At 43.3% G+C, this 13,402-nt stretch overlaps 1 protein-coding gene across 1 annotated transcript in view; it reads left to right on the top strand.

The window, feature by feature from the left end:
- Positions 1–13,402, top strand: part of Deptor (DEP domain containing MTOR interacting protein) — a 146,777-nt gene that overhangs the window by 105,721 nt on the left and 27,654 nt on the right. Inside the window, exons 7-8 of the mRNA XM_031358123.1 lie at positions 1,369–1,439; positions 3,695–3,799. Of these exons, the coding sequence (XP_031213983.1) occupies positions 1,369–1,439; positions 3,695–3,799 (176 nt within the window). The remainder of the gene's footprint in view (positions 1–1,368; positions 1,440–3,694; positions 3,800–13,402) is intronic.

Genomic DNA, 13,402 nt, shown 5'->3' on the forward strand with positions numbered 1-13,402 from the left:
AATAGAGGCTTGGGAAGGTGAGTTAAGAGGGTAGCAGAGGCAGAGAAAGTCAGAGAGAAGGGGAGAGTAGAAAAGTAGGGGCCGGCCATGACCACGTGGAGAGAGGGGGGAAGAGAATAGGGAGAGAGGGGGAGCAAGGGGATAAGAGGCAAGGTGGAGAAGCAGGAGTAAGAGTGACCCTGTCTTTTAAAAAAAAAAAAAAATTTAATAAGATTAGTATAGTGTTGAACCAGGTTCTCTAAATCAGCATTTCTTAGCCTTCCTAATGCTATGACCCTTTGATCTAGTTCCTCATGTTGTGGTGACCCTGACCATAAAATTATTCTCATTGCTACTTTTTTTAAAGATTTATTTATTTTTATTTTATGTATATGAATACACTGTAGCTGTACAGATGGTTGTGGGCCATCATGTGGTTGCTGGGAATTGAACTCGGGACCTCTGCTCAATCTGGCCCAGCTCACTGCAGCCCTGCTTGCTCCAGCCCAAGGGTTTATCTATTATTATATGTAAGTACACTGTATCTGTCTTTAGGCACACCAGAAGAGGGTGTCAGATCCCATTACAGATGGTTGTGAGCCACCATGTGGTTACTGGGATTTGAACTCAGGACCTTCAGAAGAGCAGTGAGTGCTCTTAACTGCTGAGCCATCTCTCTAGCCCCTCTCATTGCTACTTCATAACTGTAATTTTGCTATATTATGAATTATAAGATCTGATATGCAGATGGTCTAGGTGATCTCTGTGAAAGGGTCATTTGATCCCCAAAGGTTGAGAACTACTGCTTTTGAGAATTAGTTGAGGTAGAGATTAAATGAAAAATGCATTTGATGGGATGCAGAGAAGAGACCTAGCCCATGGAGATGCCTCTGGAGAGTTGCCCAGTATGGTTCCTCAAAGCTTGAGACACCATTCTTATGTTTCTGGATTACTTATTAGAAGAAAAGAATGAAGTTTAGCAAATGAGATGTGTGCAGTTTGTTAGGGACACCAACTTCGATGGAGCCAGCCTCTGCTGGGTGGCCATCGGACTGCTGGAGTTTTGACACATGTAAGGACTTTGATGCATATAAGGACTTAGAAGAACGAGCTGGAAGCGCTAGAAACACAGCCCTTTCCTTTACAGGGAGATGCTGTTCCTCCCTGTGTCCCCTTAAAGGCATCTTGCTTTCTTTCCCCATCCTCTCTGCATCCCCATGGTTCCATAAGTTAGGTTTGAGCTCTTTGTTGGGATTTCCTGTTCACTCAGCTAAAAGATGAATGTGTGGTAGAGGTCTTTGCCAGTCGAGGCATTCCAGAAATACCTGCTGAATGGATGGGAGAAAGACTTAGAAGTGTGTATCCTCTGACACTATATCTGTCTCTTAGTGCTGAAGAGACCTGTCACTTCTGAGGAACTCTTGACTCCTGGGGCTCCATACGCAAGGAAGACATTTACGGTAAGCCTAGCTCCTGCACGCACCCACCTGTCAGTGTGTGGCTTCGGGACCACACTGAGAACTTTTCTTGAGTTTTCCCCTCCTTTTTTTTTTTTTTTTTTTTTTTTTTTTTGAGTTAGGGTCTCACTATGTACCCCTGATGGTCTGGAACTCACTCTGTAGACCAAACTGGCCTTGAACTCATAGGGATCCTCCTTCCTCTGACCCCTAAGTGATGGGATAAAGATGTGTGTTGCCACACCTATTTGCACATTTTGATTATAATAGTAGAGGCTCTAAGCTCTAATGCAGAAAATATGTTAAGACTTCTCTTGATTTGTAAGTCATGTGATGTTTTAAATCCTTTGTGAATTTTGTCTATTTCAATATATATGTACTTATTCCAATGTAAGTATCTACTTTTAAGACAAAACTACCAAAAAAATACAAAAACAAACCCATTAACTTCTCCATTACAGTTATTTCTAAAAATTGTTAAGATATTAGAAAATCCTAAGGAGAAGAAAGGAAACAAAACTGTAGGGTAAATGTCTGTATGTATTGAGGTGCTCAGCCACCTGACTTGGCAGCCCCGTGTAGTCCGCTGGAGCTGAGGACTTGCTGTTTCTTAGTGTCCCTACAACCTTCCTCCTTCTTCCTCCCCAGGCCCCATTGATTTTACTCAAATGGACTCTTAAGTTATTTTTCTGAAGGGTCTCAAACATAACCTCAAACTATGTATAGCACAGGATGACTTTAAATGTCTGATCCTCCTCCCTCTGCCTCTGAAGTACCGAAAATGCAGACTACACTGGGTTCATGCAGTTATGGGAATCCAACCCAGAGCCTCTAGAATGTTAGGCAAGTACTCTATCCTACTGGGAGACATGCCCAGGCCCATCTCCACTATTCCAATTGCTTTCTTCTCAGCCTGCGACATGTATTTCAATAAATTCTAGAGGGCCATCTCTCTTCGTCCGTTCCCTGACACATTTTGTTTATTACCTCAAAGGTGAGAAGTTTTCCCATACATCCATTCATACCCCAGACTCTAGCTGAAGCCCCCTCCCCTGCTGAATACTGAGGAGTTAACAGAAGAAGGGCTATGTCTTAGGGTCTGCTGTGAACAGACACCATGACCAAAGCAACTCCTATATGAACAGCATTTAATTGGGGCTAGCTAGCTTAACAGGCTCAGAGGTTCAGTCCCATTATCATCAAGGTGTGAGCACAGCAGTGTTCAGGCAGGCATGGTGCAGGCAGTGCTAAGGGTTCTTCATCTTCTTCTGAAGGCTGCTAGCAGAATCCTGGCTTCCAGGTAGCTAGCATGAGGGTCTTAAAGCCCACACCCACAAGACCACACTTACTGCAACAGGGCCACACCTTCTAATAGTGCCACTCCCTAGGCCAGGAAAATACAAATCATCACAGGCTGTTATGTCAGCCTCGTGCAGAAAGGCACACAGTACATTTGAAAGTGAACTTCATATATAATAAATCCACAGTAGCAAACCCTAAAACCACGGAAACTCCTGATGGTCTCAAGAATTTCCACCAAGGTTCCCACTTGCCCTCCTGCTTTCCCCAGTCTCCAGCTTTTGAGAGATGGCCGTGTTTTGAGAGCATTTGTGTGACTTTGTATTCAAGTGCCAGCCTCAGTAGTACTTGACTGTGAGGGTGTTTCATCTGCACTCCAGTTGGCATATGCACTAGGAGATGCCTCTGGAACCATCCAGGGAACCTTACTGTTCATTCTGATTCCATAGGAAAAGGCGTGCGTTGATGCCAGACGAAAATGTCTGGACTAGAGTCTGTAAATTGTGAACTTTATCTACCTTTTCTTTGGTTTTCTCAGTAAACTATCTTTCAAAAGAGACGGGGATTCTTCATATCTCCCACCATGCTAGGCTTTGATGTAGTTGGGTAAAAATCCTTTAGATATGAAGGAAAGATCATGTTGAGATAGAGATTGAATCTAGAGAGAAACTGCAACGATGTTTTTAAGAGACCAACTCTGCAGTGGGATATGAAATTGGCGGGCAGCCCCAGGAAGCGGTATGCTGCCAGCTGTTTCCTGGGGAGTGACCCAGCTTCCTTCTGCCCAACAGGTTATGTGCCACCACTACATTTTCATTCCCCTGACACAGTAGAGATGAAATGAAGAGAAAGTATATGTCAAGACGTGTAGTTAATCCTAGGTCAGACTTTACTCCCAGAAAGACTGGCTAACGGCCAGGGGCAGTCTGCTGGTTGCTCATTGTGGTTTTCCTCTCTAGATTGTTGGTGACGCAGTCGGCTGGGGCTTTGTGGTTCGGGGAAGTAAACCATGCCACATCCAGGCTGTGGACCCCAGTGGACCTGCAGCTGCTGCAGGGATGAAGGTACAACCAATCGACCCCTCGCTCACTCTCCTGTCTGCTCTGGCTCTCTCAGAAAACCTTCGTTGACTATTTTTTCCCCTTAATTTCTACATTACTTAGCTTTTCCCTGTGTCTTCCCTCCCCTCAGAAAGAGTCATATCTATGGGGCATAGTGTCCCACATGTATAGTTCCAACACTCTGGACACAAAGGCAGAAGAGTCTTCAGACATTGACAGAGCAACCAATCATAAGTCAGTCGTTACCCCTACAACAGGCATGCCACTGTCTCACAAGTAGACACGGAACATTTAGGAGGTTAGTGCTATATAGCGTGCAGATTCCACCACTGGGTAAGTCTAATGCTATCTCTCTGCTTAGTTCCGGCTTGATCCCTCTGTGTCCTGCGTCAGCGGTCACCTTTACTATCCAGCTGTAGTGGACAAGCAAGAGCAATGGCAGTAACCTATATTGTATTAGGGGCCTCAGGGGCCTCTCTGACTAACAATAGCTATTGGGGTCCTGGAGTCGCCTCACAAACTGCATAAACACTAATCTCAGTCAGACAGGGATAGTTTATTGAGCATATGCCCCAGGACTGGTCAACCAGGGCCATGGTCCAGATTCAGGAACTGAACCATGACACCCGAGTTAAGATCCTACCCGGTTTTTAAGCCCCAAGTCCACAAACATCTGTGCTAAGTTATTTTACCAATCAGGATTTAGCAACAGGACATTTTTTTTTCCTTAGGAACATGTCTTTGTTGTACACTTATCCTGTTCCCATTGGTTGGTGTGTTCTACTGTGGCAGGGGACTTGCCTTGTCTAATATCCATGTCCTAATTTGTCTCCCAGGATGGGATTTGTCTAGCATTCATGTCTTAACTTGACAATCAGCTTGTCAGTGACCCATATACATGGCTCTTCCTGCCAAGTAGGATGTCAGCTCCCAGGGAGGTCTTGGGAACTTTACTGGACCACTACTCAAAATGGAAGTCTTATTCCAAATAGTTTTTTTATATTGGTGCAGATGTCTCTCTTATTTTGGGGTCTGTCCCATGGGTAGCTTATACCATAAAAGCTTATACAGAGGTTGGGTGCTTGGTTTGGGTCCAAGCTTATTGTAGGTAACTATACGAAGCAGTTCTATTGACTTTTATCATGATTGGTTTCCAAGGGCACAGAACATAGCAGAATATGTGATCAACCTTGGCATTAGAAAGTTGCCTAGTAACAGCAGAAACATATGCAAAAGTGTCCTTTTAATGGCTGGTTAGCCAGGTAACTGTTACCTAGGCCTTAGCAATAGAGATATCTCATGCCTGGCACTGAGATTTTCATTTAGCAATCTATGCATCCTAGGAGAAATCATTGCACATATTTGCAGGGAACCTATGTTCAAATTCTTTTTTTTTTTTTAATGATGCTCTTAATTAGCATACAAAGCAGTTAGTTTCCATAAGGTTTCCTCCTAAACCCTTGATTTTGTTCAATGTACCTCTCCTCCCACCCACTTCCCCATCTTCCTTACCTTATCCCTGCTTAAATCTTTGACGCACAATATTACCCACTTGCATCTTTCTGTTTATAAGCATCTTGATTGAGCACCATTTTGTTCCATCCTCTGAGAAACGTCCCATATAATACGATGGGAAGATTCAGAAGACTGGACCCTCCCATCATTCCTCCTTATATTCATTCAGTGCTTCCACCCTCTCCCATCATATCCCTGCCTAGTGCTGTAAGCCAGGGCCATAGTGACAACGTGTAGATCGCCACCTGTCTAGATTCCAGCGTGTGACTCTGACATTGATTTTCACACTCTTAAAAGGCGGCGACTAAACATGGCTCAAAGAAGTCAAGAGCAGCTTAGTACCAGTCTAGTATTAAGACTGACTCTACTCTTCCTTAATGTGCAGTACATCCACTAGGTCCTGTTCTCCAAACAATGCCACTTCCTTGGCTAAGGCAGCCAGCATTAGAGACTCTTCCTACGGTGGGCTCAGCACCCAGGAAGCTCAGTGGGGAAGCTCGGGTGCAAAGAGCGAGCACTGATTTCCCAGCTAAGGCTGAATTTTTCGTTTTCTAATAGAACCTTGACTCAAAGAAGGATTTTACATTTTACTTCTACGATGAATACTCAGTATAAATTATTTTTGGCCCATTCTTTCAGTTTCGAGCACGTGCTCCTTTACATGAGGAAGGATTTGGCTTAAACCAAATTTCTTTTGAGGTTTAGCAGATTCTCATGGCAGCTGAAGACCTGGCTTTGCACAGCTAGCCAAGTGGACTGGGAACTTAATTGGTTTTAGTTCATCTCTGATCATTACCTGTAGCATAAGCTTCCTATTTGGTTCATATTCCTATCTTCTCTGGAGGGATAACAGTTTTCATATACCACAGAGCAGTATAGAATTTATCTGAGCAGCGTTTCTACAACTGCACTGTGCAGCATTCTAGTTCAGCAACAAGTCCTGCCCTGAACATCCCTGCTCAAACACCTTCTATACTCTTCTTGGAAATTAATCAGACACATTATTACACATTAGCATATTCATGACTCTTCTAAATCTGGCATGGGAGGGGGTGGTTTTAAATTATATAACCTATTAGTTTATCATATAAGAGAGATGCCAGTAAATGCCTGTAATTCTGGGACACAGGGAGTGAGAGCAGGAAGATTGTGACTTCAAGGCCAACCTGGGCAACGTGGCAAGACACTGATGGGAGGGAAGGTGGGTGGGGACGCAACTCCCATATGAGAAAATATATTTGGCCAAACCGCATATATGTATAAGTGTATGAATATAGAGAGATATATGTATACATACATACATATGTATCTCTATATCTGTATACACATGTGACTATATAAGTATATGTGCATCTGAGTGTATGTATTTGTACGTGTATTCCAATACAGATTTGTTTGATTTTGTTTGTTTTTGAAATGAATGTCTCATGTGTCCCTCATATATCAAGTTGACCTTAAACTCATGACCCTCTGACCTCTACCTTCCAAGTACTGGGCCTACAGGTGTGTACCTCACTTCTAGCTTAGAACTGTCTGGTTTGTTTTTGTTGTTGGTGGTGGGTTTTCTTTTTCTTTTCTTTTTTTTTTGTTTTTTTTTGAGACAGGGTTTCTCTGTGTAGCCCTGGCTGTCCTGGAACTCACTCTATAGACCAGGCTGTCCTAGAGCTCAGAAATCCACCTGCCTCTGCCTCCCAAGTGCTGGGATTAAAGGCATGCGCCACCACCGCCTGGCCTTCTTCTGTTTTTTCAAGACAGGGTTTTTCTGTGTAGCCCTGGCTGTCCTAGAACTTGCTTTGTAAACCAGGCTGGCCTTGAACTCTGAGATCTGCCTGGCTTTGCCTCTGAAATGCTGGGATTAGAGGAATATACCATATATGTTTGAATCGTGCTGCTGGTGACCGTGCCGACGATGAATGTCATACCTTCGTATAGATTAACTGTGTGTACCCACTAGATATTATTTTGTGTATTTTCCTACCTAAAGCACTGAGTAAGATGTCCTATTATCATGTAGGTGGCAATAGAGTAATTTCACTTCCATAAGATGGCAGTTGTGGGTGAGAGAGACAAATCAACAGGGGAAGATGCTTGCATGAGCCTCTACTTCCCGGTTGTTTGCATTGTGAAGAGTTACAATGTCCTGTGTCCTGCCACACCTCACCTTCCCTAGTAATGGATTAAAGTCCCTGAAACTTTGAGGCCCAATTCAACATATCCTCCGGTACGTGGTTTCTGTTAGAAATGTAACCCCAGTAACTAGAGAAGTAACTAAAACCCATTATGTCAGGCCTCTGCCTTTCCCCTTGTCTCTTTCTGTTTGTGGGGATACAGCCCTACATCTGGCCACTGTGCAGGAGAGCTTCTACTGTCTCTGGAACCACATAGTTTTACTGCTTCAAGTGCCTAGAGCGGGTCATCTTAAAAGTTATAGGTGCTTACCATCTCTCTCTCCATCTCACCTCCATCACCTTGTTAGGGGATCAGAATGCTTTAGGGTGTAGTCCATCCACATGAGGATAGGATGGGTTCCAGACTGACGACAGTGGGTGCTAGGTTCCCTCATTAATACTTGAAGATCTTCCAGCCAGCCAGCATCTTTGAATCTGAGCTTCTCCAAGTTTATAAAGGTTTTTTTTTTTCCCTCCCCCTCCTCCCCACTCCCCCCCTCCGATTTTTGCTGATATATTTCAGCCTGGTTTGACCTTGCTAAGTAGCCAAGGATGACCTTGGTTTTACTACTTCCACCACCACCCCCTCCCAGTGCTGGAAGGTCCTCAGCCTTGGTTCTGGTCACCATTCTCAGTTTAGAAGGTGTTTTATGAGTGCTAGGCAAGCACTCTACACCTGAACCCCATCCCAGACGCACAGTCGCTTCCCTCTTGCTCTCTCTTAGACTACAGCCTAATGAGTGGGCTCTGGCCCCTGGCCCCATGTCACACAACCACTTCTTTGTTCTCACATCACTGCTAACCCTGAGTCTAGAACCCACTGAATTTGTGATCGTTTTGTAGACCTCCTTAGTTCCAAGTTGAGTCCCAGTCTTTACATTTCACAAATACCTCCCTGTCTGACTTCAGTAAGTCTAATTAAGTAGCTCTGGCACTTAATGCACACTAACGGCTTCCTGTTGCCATGAGATTAAACACACGATGTAGCTAGAGATTCCTTTGTTCTGGGCCCTATCAAAACCTCACACCCTGACCTGTATTGCTCAGGATCCTATTGGTTTTCTCTGTAACTCCCAAACACTAGGTTAATTCCTGCCCTAGCTAAGTAGGCTGGAACCATTGTTATTTTTCAAGTCTCAGATACTACACTCCCATCTCTGTGAAGCCTTCCTTTTTTTTTTTTTTCTTTTTTAATTAGATACTGTCCTTGTTTACATTTCAAATGATATCTCCTTTCCCAGTTTCCCCACCGAGGGGGGGGAAACCTGTTCCCTCCCCCTCCCCCTGCTTACCAACCCACCCCCTCTTGCTTACTGGCCCTGACATTCCCTGACACTGGGGCATAGAACCTTCACAGGGCCAAGGGCCTCTCCTCCCATTGATGACCGACTTGGCCATCCTCTGCTATACATATGCTGCTGGAGCCATGAGTCCCACCATGTGTACTCTTTGGTTGGTGGTTTAGTCCCTGGGAGCTCTGAGGGTACTACTTAGTTCACATTGTTGTTTGTCCTACGGGGGTGCAAACCTTTCAGCTCCTTGGGTCCTTTCTCTAGCTCTTTCATTGGGGACCCTGTGCTCAGTCCAATGGATGGCTTTGAGCCTCTACTTCTGTATTAGTGGGGTACTGTCAGAGCCTCTCAAGAAACAGCTATTTCAGGCTTCTGTCAGCCAGCACTTGCTGGCATCCACAATAGTGTCTGGATTTGATGATTGAATATGGGAAGGATTCCCAGGTGGAGCAGTCTCTAGGTTGTCCTAAAAACAACGAATTTATGAAATTCTTAGGGAAATGGATGGATCTGGAGAATATCTTCCTGAGTGAGATAACTCAATTGCAAAAGAACACACATGACATGCACTCACTGATAAGTGGATATTAGCCCAGAAGATTGGAATACCCAAGATACAATCCACAAACCACAAGAAACTCAAGAAGAAGGAAGACCAAAGTGTGGTTACTTCATAGAAGGGGGAACAAAATACCCATGGAAGGAGTTGCAGAGACTAACTATGGAGCAGAGACTGAAGGAAGCCTTCCTTAACCACCTTGTGAGATCTCTCCCAGTCATTCTCTGTTTACTGTTTATTGTGTAGTCCTGCTGTTTAGTCATCCCAGGCTGTAACAAAAACCCCATAGGCTGCAGTAGTTTTGTTGTTGGTTTTTTTTATTTGTTTGTTTTTTGTTTTTTGTTTTTTGTTTTTTTTTCGAGGGCTACAGTAGTTTAAACCATCAAACATTTGTAAAGTCCAAGATCAAGGTTCTAGTGGATTCTGTATGTGGTACAGCTTCTTAGTTTGCACTATCTTGTTGCTGGGCTTTAACTGTTTTGTTTGTGTTTGTTTGTTTTTTGTGAGGATTTTGGGGGTTTATTTGGATGGATGGTTTAGTTGGGTTTTTGTTTGTGTGTGTGTATGTGTGTGTGTGTTAGTTTTGTTTTGTTTTTTTTATTGGAGCAAGTGCAAGCTCTCCTGTCACTTGTTATAAAGTACTAATCCTATTCCCAAGGATGCCTGCATTACCTAAAGACCTCCTGCAGGCCCTGCCTATTGATACCATTCTACCCTAGGGGTAGGAATTCAGCTTAGAAATTTTGAGAGGAGTACACAAATATTCACCCCTTTCTGAGTGTGTGTGTGTGTGTGTGTGTGTGTGTGTGTGTGTGTGTGTGTGTGAGTGGTCATGTGCTGTAGCTGATATCTGAGTTTCAGGCCAATCTAGTCTACAGAGTGAGGTTCAGGACAGCCGGGGCTACACAGAGAAACCCTGTTTTGAAAAACCAAAAAGACAGAGACAGAAAGGGAAAGAGTGAGGAAAGAGAAAAAGATACACACACACACACACACACACACACACACACACATATGGGGAGGGGGGTCACGTGTTCAGTGGTCACATGCTCACCTGGGTTGGCTTGAAGAAGATCAAATAAATAACTTGTTCTTGGCTTCAGCCTCTCACTTGGACCAGTACTAGATCTTGCAGGGTCACCCAAGGGAAAACTCCCAAAACACTCCTTTTTGTTAGTTTAATCAAGCCCTTGTATCAAGCCCTTGTTAGAGCAAACCATTCAACCTTCAGGTTCCCTCGGAGCCTGGGCCAATCTTACAAACACAGAACCAGAGAAGCTCAAAGGTCTTTTTCTTTCTTTCTTTTTTCTTTTTTCTTGTGGGAATAATTAGATCTTGTGAGAACGGCGTTCAACTGTTCATGCTACCCAGTGCCAAGTCTCACAGGCATTTCTAGACTCCTGGCTCCTTTTCTTGTTTCCTGCTGTGATGAATTGATGGATGTTGGCTTACTGCACCTCATTCCTCTATTTGCTTGTTTCTTTGTATATTTATATAAAAACAACTACCTGAGTCACAGTAAGGCATGAATGGCATTGCCTCTTCCCCACACTGCAAATGTTTTCTAGAGAAAACATTTTCAAAATCCTCCTCATTAGTCTTCCTTTCCCATGACAACCCTGTATGTTGCATGGAATTTTCCTCTCATAACAAGAGAAACCTGGTTCCTACCCAGTCAGTGTAGAATGACCACCAAAGCAGATGGGGGAAAAAAAAAACCTCACTGGGCTCTGAAGTGCTCTCAAATAGTTTGCTTTTCAGTCAGTAGCTACTAACTGCAGCCCTGTGCTGTTGGTCAGACTGGGCCATCATGGGATTTACAGCTGAGCGAAGAAGACATTCGGCAACGTATCCAGGACTAAATCTATAATTATATGTACATATAACTAATTGCATATAAGTCACATACAGATATAATTATGTGTCTCTGAGATGTTACTGACAGAGGAGAAGAAAGTGCTTGTACTTTTTTACAGGGTGAGAAGGGGGTGAAAAGGGGGCGCTTCCCTGAGGAGAGAAGAACTGAGCCAAGGTGTAAAGAATGAATAGAGCCGGGCGGTGGTGGCGCACGCCTTTAATCCCAGCACTTGGGAGGCAGAGGCAGGCGGATTTCTGAGTTCGAGGCCAGCCTGGTCTACAGAGTGAGTTCCAGGACAGCCAGGGCAACACAGAGAAACCCTGTCTCGAAAAACCAAAAAAAAAAAAAAAAAAAAAAAAAAAAAAAAAAAAAAAATGAATAGAAATCAGATCAATGTGTGGCTAGGAACTATATGCATCTGTGCCAAGGACTGTGTCTTTAGATCTTTAGAGCATGTACTGCCCTTGTCTCTGCTTCTGAGTCATAGAGAAGGTAAGGTACTTATCTTTGCCCCATATTCCCTTTCGCAATCATGTTGTATCTAAGCTCATGGGTCCAAGTGACCATGGACTGAACTCTCAGAATCTGTGAGCCAAAATAAATCTTGTAAATTGTTTCTATTGGGTATTTTTTTTAATAGCAAAGTTAAAGTCATCAATACAGTTACATAAATAATGAGAGAAATACAAATTAAAACATAACTTGTTGAAATTATTTAATCTCAATTGGGAGCTTTACCCCACCCACCTACCCACTCCCATGCCTTTAATCATTCAGTTCCTGGATAAAAGACACACAATGTTTATTATTATAATAAGCCTTAATCAACACTAGAACTGGGTAGATATCTACCCTCTAAGCTATTAGAATTTATTTCCCTATCAATAACCCTGGATTACAATTTGCCATAGGCCTTGGGGGCCAGTATTTAGTATTACAATACATAGTAAAAAAACCAAACCTCATCAACAACTAAATTACATGAAGAATTCCTGCAGCTCCTCTGGGCATAGTGGGATAGGCCTTTGATTCCAGCACTTGGGAAATAGAGGCAGGAAGATCAGCAGCTAAAAGGAATGAGGTGCAGTAGCATTCTTGGCCATATAGTGAGTTCAAGACCAGCCGGAACTTTGTGAGACACAGGGTCAAGAACAAATTTTAAAATATTGTCACTCAAAAAGACAAATAACAGCAGCAACAAAACAAGAAAATAATCATGAAAAAGTACCTAACACCATTAATCTCATGGAAATGCAAGTAAAATGGGACCGTTGTGAGAAAGAAAGGTGTATGACAATTTACTAGTGTGTGTTGGGGCGGAGTGTGCATTCCCTACAGATAGACCCCGGGTGGGAGCATGGCATTTTGGGAAGCAGGAATGAAAGTTATGGGTAGGCTGCAGTATTTAGAGAATTAGGAAGAGGGGGAAGCAATGAGGCCTTCGTTTAGGGCCATGTTTCTTTACCTACATTTTATTATCATCCCCTAAGACATTTTCCAGCCTGTGAAATGTAGGTGCCAAGAATTCCCAGTTTGCTTTATCCATTGGCTCTAAAGTACGTACAACCCATGCTCTATTCGTTAAAACAACGTGGATTTTTACATGCCCTAAGAAACATTTTCTCATCTTTTGTGAACTCTGACCCCCTCACACCACAAAAGAGCATATGAATTATAGAAAGGACGCTTAACTATTTCAGACAAGTTTTTGTATGAAATGCTTGAAATTTGTATAAAATGTTTACTAGAGCGATAATCTCCATAAAGTCAAACACACAGCTTTAATTGTATAGGTTGGTAGGTTTGCTGTGCCATGTAGATCATAGGACATGTCTGTCACTCCACATCCCCAGTGCCTTTCTTCCATCAGCCTCTCCACTAGTGGCAACTACTGATGGCTTGGTTTTTGTTTGTTTGTTTGTTTTTGTTTTGTCATTAGATTTTTTAAGCTAACAGGGTCCTTGTGCCTTGGTAACTTCAGGCAAATGATTTCACTTCTCTCTGACTTGAGTTTGCTGATGGCATATATATAGCATCTTCCTCAGGGCTGGAGAGGGAGGTCATGTGCACAGACCCTCCCCCAACCATAACAGACATATTGTCTCTCCCTCCTCCCCCTCCGTATGGATGTGTTGGCAGGTTTCCAAGAGGCAATGCCCTGTATGTAAAGTAAATCTGAAGTTTTCTTTGATCCTGAACTCTTTTTTTTTTTTT

Source organism: Mastomys coucha, unplaced genomic scaffold (assembly GCF_008632895.1).
Source record: "Mastomys coucha isolate ucsf_1 unplaced genomic scaffold, UCSF_Mcou_1 pScaffold7, whole genome shotgun sequence".
In the NCBI taxonomy this organism is placed as follows: domain Eukaryota; kingdom Metazoa; phylum Chordata; class Mammalia; order Rodentia; family Muridae; genus Mastomys; species Mastomys coucha.